Source organism: Plecotus auritus, assembly GCF_963455305.1.
Source record: "Plecotus auritus genome assembly, chromosome: 3".
NCBI classification, from domain to species: Eukaryota; Metazoa; Chordata; class Mammalia; order Chiroptera; family Vespertilionidae; genus Plecotus; species Plecotus auritus.
In genome coordinates this window covers 151,209,776-151,219,148 of record NC_137772.1, presented here as the reverse complement: position 1 = coordinate 151,219,148, position 9,373 = coordinate 151,209,776, and the positions used below count along the sequence as shown (strand labels likewise).

Sequence of the window (9,373 nt, the reverse complement as noted above, 5' to 3'; positions counted from 1 at the left end):
TGTCACTGTAGCACTGTGTCTAGTTTTATTGGGCTGTTTTCTAAATTCTGTGGTTCTATGAATGCTGTAATTAGTGAGTGGAATTAGGAAGTGTATACATATGCTGGTTGAGTGTATATGTATTCCCTGTCGATTTTTAGCTTCAATGTGCTTTGAATCCCTGGTTTTAATATTCTGTTTTGGTTCAGGAATTATAATTGGTATTTTAAAGGCAGTAGGGGTGAAATAATGCCTTTCATTTGCTATTGCTTTTATGTGGGCTATAACGAATGTTTATTTTTTTTCTAAACTGGACTTTTGAGATAAGATTTTGTATTAATTGTACTATAAATGATGAGGGAAGAATTAACTGTGTGCTTATTTTATTTTATCACAGGTTTATAGGAACTGTGTATTTTCAAAATGGAAAAGTGTGAAGAAAGAAAAAGATAGCAGTTGGAGTTAAAATTCCAGGAGGAACATTGTGCTTTTGAGACGTCAACATTTAGAAACGATATGTTGATTTGGAAAGTCCTGGGAGTAAATTGCAAAATTCATTTTTTCCATTCACTCAATGGATTTTTTCATCGTTCCTTGGAGTTGTTGAAGTTCAGCAATGGTGTGTGATAGGAAATGTGGCATGCCGGTGTTTTCCTAGCGATTGCATCTTGGATTAGTTTGCTGCTGTTTTGAAGAGATTCCATTTTGAAGGGCGAGAACCTAATGTGATGGATTTATCTTCAGAGATGAACAGACATGGGAAGAATCCAGTGAGCCACAAGCTAGAAGATCAGAAGAAGGTAATACAAGTACATTTCCTTTCACTTGCTCCTTTTAGTTTATGTTTGAAGAGAATTTTTTAAATTGAAAATGAATGTGTTTCAGGAGATAAAATAACATATCACTTCATGGGAGTCAATCCTGTCATATAGCCAAGTGTTGCTAAGGGTCTGGATTTCATTAGCATTTGGTTTTGTTTCTAGTCTTCCGAATGAATCTGTCCAATAGGTTGGCAAAGGATTCCACTTTGCTCTCTTACTCTTGACTTCTTCTGGTGACCTGCTAGCCTGACCTCATGTGAACAGTTTTCTGAGATCCAGGGAGAGGTGTGCTTCATGGGGCACCTCTGGGGTCATGGAGCAAGTTAGAGCTCTCCCAACAGAGAACACCTGCTTTCCTGCCATTAGGTGCCATAGTTGGCATTTGAAATTCTCCAGTGTCACATCCCTGGGGAACTTCAATGTAAGCCTTCTCATTTTTACAGCTGGCCTGGGAAGAGAGTCATGAGGCAGCTGTGATTTTTGGTCTGACTCTTCAAGTGTGATTTTGAAGGAATTAGTGGAAAATATCAAGAAAGGACTGTGTTAATATGTTTTTAAAAATGGGTTTAGAGAGCTTCTGTGTAAGAAGCTGGAATTGAATACTAAGGGTTGCACTTAAGTCTCATTTTCTACCTTTTTAGAAACTCTTACCTGCTAAACTACAGAACTATTGTGAGGACCATCTAGAGAGCACTTATCAGAAGGGTCAGAGACAGTGCCAGGAGAGAAAGCCCTCTCATGGTGAAATGCATTATCTTTCATTGACTCCATTAGTACAGGAGAGGTGTGTAGGGACCCGGTGGCTAAGGCACAAAGGCAAGGTAGAATGAGATAATAGAAAGGAGATTTTTTTTGTTAGACCTGGGCCTGAGTGGCCTGATTAAGGTTTATTTTTGTCTCTGTGTTAGATAATATTTTAGTAGTCGCTGTGTACTCCCAGAAGACAGCTAGCTCTTTCACAGTTCTGGAGGTGAATTTACAAGAGACCATACAGAGTCAATAGCTTATTAATTTGTTCTGACATTATGACCAATGCCACTAGAATAGGGGCCACAGGGATCCCTTTGCACCAATTCAGGCAGAAATGGATGGATTATTTATGTCCAATTGGGTTCATTCATTAGGTTTATCTATAGTATAAGTAAATCTCAGAAAATACTAAGTACTATAAAATCCAAATGGCTGGAATCAATTTTCACATTAGTGTGGATATAAATTTCTACACAAATAAGTGTGTTACCAAGAATACTCGTGTTTCAAGTGGCCAGCATTTTTTTTTCCTGCTGGCACTAATGGTGTTAATCCAAAAGAGATGCGAGATACATTTCCATTGAAAGCCTGCTCTTTAGTTTCTTAACTACTGAGGCGCCATTTAATTATTTTTCTCTATCCACATTCTTAAAATATCCTTAATTCTGATGGTAATTTGCCTACTACATTGGGTGAAAGAAGAGGGAAGTTGGTAATAGGTAAGCAATTAATATTACCAGTTCCAATTTTTGATAGAAATTCTGCTTTTCTCACAGTAAAGAAAAGTACCTATGTAGGTGCTATTTTTTCATTTTCTGAACAAGAGATATTTTCTGCAAACATAGAGGGATTGCAAGCTGAAGAATGAGATGAATTGTAAAAGTCATTCTGAAAATTCCTTGTATGGAACAATGGTCTATGGTGATGCTTACTTTCCCAGGCCAATTCACAAAGGACTGTTCAGCTCCTAATAATAGCAGTAGACTTTAGACAATTTATGGAGAGTCATGATTCTGTGGGAAAATTAAAAAGACCAGCTTGGTATTACGGGACAAGAGGATTCTACTTCTCTGCGGCTTCCATGTAGTAGATAGGGAGATGGAAGAGGAGTGGACATTAACAATGAGCAGTAGCAAGATGGAAAATGGGGTTGTAATGAATTCCTGGCCACCCAATTGATATCAGTATTCACACTGAATAAACCTGAAACCCAGATACTAATTGATCAATTGATCAATACTTAAGATGCACTTTTGTTAAGGGTCAGCAGGAACATCTAGTTTCAGTGACAGATTTGTGAGTTTGTCTTACAGAGGAAAATGAAATATAGCATCATAAATCTTTGTAGACTAAACTCTGGCAGAACCCTGCCACCACACAATTGCCAGTCAAGGTTATAAGATCATTCATGTAATTACTTCAAGCGCTTATAACCTTTCATGATAAATTAATTTAACAGGCACAGTGTTGCACATCAGTGAAATAAACTACATTTATTCTAACTCGAGACTTAATCCAGAGGTGAAGCATCATTGTGGTATTACTGAAAAATGTGTTTTTCCCCCCACAATGTTTGTTTGATATATGGCAGATATTTAAAAAAAAAAAAAAGATGCATTGAATTGGCTTCAATATACCCTCCTATTTTGAACACTGCACAACTAAGTGATTTCTTGTTCAGTCTACAATAGCTTGCTAGCTTTGTTCTTAATTTATAATGTGTGGATTTGTACTTATGCTCTGCTTCTAAGTAGAAACTGTTAGGATACTGAGCATGTGAGGTTGTGAGTATGTGTTCTACTACAGTGAGTAGGTGAATGTCAGGGAAGAGGTCATTTATGGAGTGCTTACTATATACTAGCCGATGCTTGCCCCTTTCCCATTCATTAAGAAAGTATCTTCCTACAAAGATAAAAGCTGCTTTTACTCCTGTAAGAGAGTTGTTCCTATAAAAATAATTAAGTTGCTCAAGAAAAAAAAAGAATATATATGTTGGAATGTATATATATATATATATATATATTAAAGCATTTACTGGTAAAAGTATGTGTGACTTTTATGGCTTTTTAAAAATAATGCCTCCTTACCTTACAAAATTTGAACAGAGAAAAACCTATCTGGAAGTTAACAGGCATCATATCCACAAGTCCTATCTGAAGTGCTCTTCATTATGGATAAACCAGAGGTGTGAGTGTTCTAGAAGTTGGAAATTACCCCTAAGCCCCTCAAATCAACGTGGATTAGCATAGGGCAAGGTGGAATTCATTTGCACTTTTGATTCCTGTGATTTTTATCAGCAGGACTTTCAGTTGCTTTTAGCCCTGATGGGTTATTCCTGTTTTGGCGTTCAGCTTCTGGGCTTGTCATAGCATCTCAGAGCTCCTGTATGCTTATAATATGTTTTATTTTTGAAAACTGACCTTTTGATCCTTGTTTGCTCATCGATGCCAGTGAGGTTGGTATATTACTATCCACTAATTTTATTGCTTTGAGGGATTATTTCTGCAAAAGCCCCCAGGACAGTGAAAGCTCAATAGGCACAAATGTCACTATGATATAATTAATTGTGACCTTGAATGGAAAAGCAGAGCTCAGTAGACTTCGCTGTCAGTCTAATTGCAGGCAGTTTGCAGTTCAGACAGCCTTGGGGCACTGCTTTATTGCTCCACAAATATTCTGTGTATTAAACCAAAGCATTTTTCATAGTCAACAATTTATTAGTACTACTAAGAGGACAGCGGGATACACATTTTGAAATTATGGCAGTGATCATGCAATAAATATTTGGTGACCTGTTAGAATTATTTTGTTTCTGTGTTATCTAACCAGAAAGGGTGAACATCATTATTGCATATATATAGAGATATTTACTTTTATGGAAAGGTCTAAAATTAATGCCATCTTTTTTGTTTTGTTTTTTTACTTTCTAAAATCATGTCTTTTATAATGTTAGTCAGTATCATTTTCACTCTGCCAAGCAAAAAGCTCAAGATGAGTTTCCACATAGCATATTTGTCTTTCTAAGAGATGATGGTTATTTCAGAAATGACATACTCTGGGTACAGTGAAGGAGACTGTTTGAAATGTGGAAAGTCGTGTAAAAATGAGAGAAATGATTGTATTAATAGAAAAGATGATGATAATATGAAGAAAGACTATTATTTTAAGGGTGGCCCTGTGATATGGCAGACTTAAAATCACGTTTAAGCCAAAGATTGGATGAAGAAAGACCTGTAAATAACAGTGAGTTTTTCATCAGAATCTATTCACACAGACTAATTTTGTTCTTGTTTTTATCAGTTGACCCCAAACAGTAGTATGGTGCAGGTAGATGTATACATATACCTGTGTTAGGCCAGTTTCGTTTTTTTGTTTGTTTGTTTGTTTGTTTTGTTTTTACTGAGTAAAAGCAATTTATCAATTTAAAGGTGGCGAAATTCTTATTTTACTATTTTTTAATATGCTGGTTCTTTTAATTTAAACTACATGTGTTGCATTTTCTTGCACTGCTGGTAAAATAGTATCATGTAAGAGTCAAGAAGTATAGTGGGATCATTCTCACAGGTGTTGAGAATTACTTGAAATTGTTTATGTTGGAAACTGATTAAAGATCTGTCTTCTTAAGTGAAAATATGAAGATAAATCATGAAAATGGAGAAGGCTTAGGATCGATTCAGCCCTTTCATTCTTTGATCTTCTTGAATGATGGCCTCATTAAGTGGTGCTTTATTTTTATAAATCTGTCTGACTTCTTTATTGTTTGTGTGTATGAGATATGTTAAAAGGACCATGAGGGGAGATGAGGTTTCTGAAGCAAAACCACATCATTTATTAATCATCCGATCCTGAAGCATGACAGCTAAGAAGAATGGGTTGTCTGGGGGTTTCAACAAAATTGGTTAGTCATCCAGTACTGATTATCCAAACTTTAAATTTCTGAAATACATTGAGCAGCCATTCTGCAATGTTGTTATACAAATCTGGAATACATGTTCAAACACAAATATGAATGTCAAGTTCACAAAGAAGCTGGTACTGGAGTTGTGATATACTGTGATGCCAGTGGAGACTGCCCCTTATTTCTCCCTGTGTCCGGTCATTTTTCATAAAAGGATGCTGCAAACAGCTGTCTCGGGGCCATATTACCTGGAGTTCTCTAAGGGTAAATTAGAATAGGTGTGCTCTTTTCTGCTCAGAAGTGATTCTGGAAACTTCTCTCTCAGATCTGAATTTGGATAGGCGGGTCTCATACAGACTTCTGAACGTTTGTATGTCCATTTGCCTTTCTGCTCCTGGCGCAATCATTTTCAATGTTAACAGGCTTGGGAGAACAGAAAGAACTAGAAATAGATACGTAAGTACATATACCATGCTTTATGTTCCCACTCTTTTGTTCTAAACTAGACCATATTCTTTCTCATGATTGGTGGATTTAAGATGTCAACAGATATAATGACCACGTAATCTTCATATAGATAAATAGGCCAAAGATATATGATACTTCAGTTATGTTTTGAACATTTGAAGGCAGGATATTTAAATTGTTATTATGTTATTCATGTTATTACTTTTTATTCATTATGGTGTCAGTGATAATAATGATTACTATCATTAAGGTTGAGTGGTTGAGTAAGTTTTAATTCCTGTCTTTTCGTTAATATCTTCCTCTGTCTTGGTATTAACATATGTGTTCTTCTGGATTTTATAATTTCATGAATTACTGAGATTAATTTTTTTCTTCAAAATTATAATGAAAACTGTGTACATATGCAATGCAGAAAATTTGGGATACACTAATGTACTGGTCTGCTCTATGCATACATCATTTGATTTTTATATATTTATATCTAATATATATAAATTTATATCTAATATACATATATATTTTGAAAGCCAATATTGTACTATTTTGTGGCCTGTTTTGAATGGCAATCGTATCATTGTCAATTTCTCTTTAAAATTGTGTTTCAAAAGGGGCTGGGACTTTTTTCCATTTGACTATCCTATCTAATAAAGAGGGAATATGCTAATTGACCATCACTCCATCACAAAAGATGGATGCACCCACAGGTGAGGCCAAGTTCCCATAAGGAGCCTTAATGAGCAATCAGCAGGGACCTGAGGCTACGCCCTTCCCTGTCCCCAAGGGGCTTGACGGGGGACCTCAGGCCCTCAGGCCGCAATCCCCACCCTGGTGTCAGGCTGGGGGACCTCAGGCTATGTCCCCCACCCCAGCGCGAGGCCGGGAGACCTCAGGCCATGCCCCCAACCAGGTGGGGATTGACAGGAGACTTCAGGCCATGCCCCCCACTTTGGCACGAGGCCGGGGGACCTCAGACTTCACCCCCCTCCTGATAAGGCTTGACGGGGGACCTCAGGCCGCGCCTCCCACCCCAGCACTGGGCCTGGGGACTTGAGGCTGCACCCCCTGCCTGGCTGGGCTTGACAGGGGACCTCAAAGTGCACTCCCAGTGCTGGGTCAGGGGAACTCAGGCCACGCCCCCCACCAGGTGGGGCTTGACAGGGGACTTCAGGCTACGCCCCCCACCTCAGCACTAGGCCGGGGGACCTCAGGCCATGCCCCCTGCCCTAGCACTGGGCCAGGGGACCTGAGGCCTGAACCCCCCTGCCTGGCTGGGCTTGACAGGGGACCTCAGGCTATGCCCCTCACCCAGTGGGGCTTGACAGGGGACCTCAAGGTGCACCCCCAGTGCTGGGTCAGGGGAACTCAGACTGCGCCCCCTGCCCAGTGGGGCTTGACGGGGGACCTGAGGCTGCGCCCCCCCCACCCCAGCCTGGCAGGGCTAAATGGGGGACATCAGGCCATGCCCCCCACCCAGCAGGGCTTGACGGGGGACCTCAAGGCATGCCCCCCCGCCCTGGTCTGGGCTGGGGGACCTCAGGCCACGCCCCCCATCCTGGTGCCCGGCCAGGGGACCTGAGGCTACGCCCCCTGCCTGGTGGGGCTTGACAAGGGTGGGACTGGCTGGGTCTGGATCTAGCCCAATGGGGGGCAGCAGCCATGTCTGGGTCTCACGCAATTTTGAGGTGCATGTGGGTGGGCAGGGACTTGACTCTGGGTCCCGTGGTGCACCCCAGACTCTGACAGGAGGAAGGTTTTCATTTACATTTTACTAATTTTCTGTCATCTCTGACACTTCTATTATAGAGAAAGGGCAAATAGCAATATTAAATTATTTCCTCTAATTAATCCTCTTTTAATGTGCACAGATTTCGTGCACCGGGCCACTAGTATATAAATATATAATTTCAACACAGCACCATCATTTTAAACAATGGTTCAACCACATCCTGTTGCCTCTCTGGAGGTTCCAGGTGAGTATAACCAGCTGGACTGAGATTCCACAATGCTTACTCTGAGGCAGTCGCTTGAGTAAACCTGGGAACGCATGCGAAGGCACCCCTAAAGAGTGCTTAATGTCAGCACCAGGAAAAGAGGCCTCTGCTTTTTTTTTTTCCCAAGGGCCAAACATCTGAGACTGATCACAAAGTCAGCATAGGAGTTGGCACTGGCCTGGAGTGGGGAGCAGGATCAGGTGTGTAAGCAGAGAAAGAGTCAGAGACGTGTTGGGCATGGCCGGCGTGCCTGATTTGTTTCTGTGGAGAGCAGGCTACCTGCTGCTGAGCAGAGCCACCTGGTTTAATAGCACTAGGACAGGGTGGACAGGATGTTTTGCATTTTCCTTACATAGGGACTGAGCAAATGTCCCCAAGACTGATGATATGCAATGAATACGCAATCGTGGGGTCAGAGTTACATGAAACAAAGCTGATTTAATGATATGTTATGAAAACAGTGAATGTAAGAAATTTTGTCAGTTTTATGTTGTAAACTTAGAAATTTTGAATGAGAAATAAGCAGAAAATCATTGATATTTTTGCTCTTCAAAGTGTCTTGCTGTGAGGAGCAGCAGCATTATTCTTAACTGGGAGCATAGAAGTAATGAAGAGGCTTGCCCCCCCCCCCCCCCGCCCCCAAACCTACTGAGTCAGAATGTGCATTTTAACAAGATCCCCTGGTGACTCAATGAGAAGCACTGCCCCAGAGACCTGTGTCTGGGAGCTCTGCCATGGGAGGGAACTTAGTTACCCCCTGTCGCAGTAAAATGCCCTTTATTTTCCATCTTCAGGTTTCTGTGTCCCTTCCTGACTCCCTTCCACTTATTTCCAGGAATCAACAACCAAACAAATTACTTGCACTTGAATCATTGTTTCAGGGTCTGCTCTGGGGAAATCTAAACTAAGACATTCTATAGCTATAATTCTGGAATCCACACAGTGTATTTGTTCCAAACAGCTAGTGTTGGATTCTATGTTAACACAGCTCTTTGGAATGAAAATTTTCAAGAATTCTTCTATCCTTTTCATGTATTCCTGTTTTTTTTTGTTTGTTTGTTTTGTTTTGTTTTTAAATATATTTTATTGATTTTTTACAGAGAGGAAGGGAGAGGGATAGAGAGCTAGAAACATCGATGAGAGAGAAACATCGATCAGCTGCCTCCTGCACACCCCCCACTGGGGATGTGCCCGCAACCAAGGTACATGCCCTTGACTGGAATCGAACCCGGGACCCCCCAGTCCGCAGGCCGACGCTCTATCCACTGAGCCAAACCGGTTTCGGCATCATGTATTCCTGTTTTATTGTTGGATATCCTAAGTACATACTGAGACAGATGACAATATCAACACTTATACAGCATGACTGACCCTGCCTTATAAACACTCAGCGGACAGGTGACTCACTTTTGGGACAGCTGCTGCCACCACCCATTCCACCCATTGTTGGTGACCTCTGCAGCTGA

At 40.7% G+C, this 9,373-nt stretch overlaps 1 protein-coding gene across 2 annotated transcripts in view; it reads left to right on the top strand.

Moving 5' to 3' along the window:
• Window positions 1–547: 547 nt before the first annotated feature.
• The window catches only part of NAV3 (neuron navigator 3), a 607,457-nt gene continuing 598,631 nt past the window's right edge, over window positions 548–9,373 (top strand). For both annotated transcript variants that reach the window (XM_080659233.1, XM_080659232.1), the window contains exon 1: window positions 548–779. In XM_080659233.1, the coding sequence (XP_080515359.1) occupies window positions 708–779 (72 nt within the window). In that variant the 5' untranslated portion in view covers window positions 548–707. The remainder of the gene's footprint in view (window positions 780–9,373) is intronic.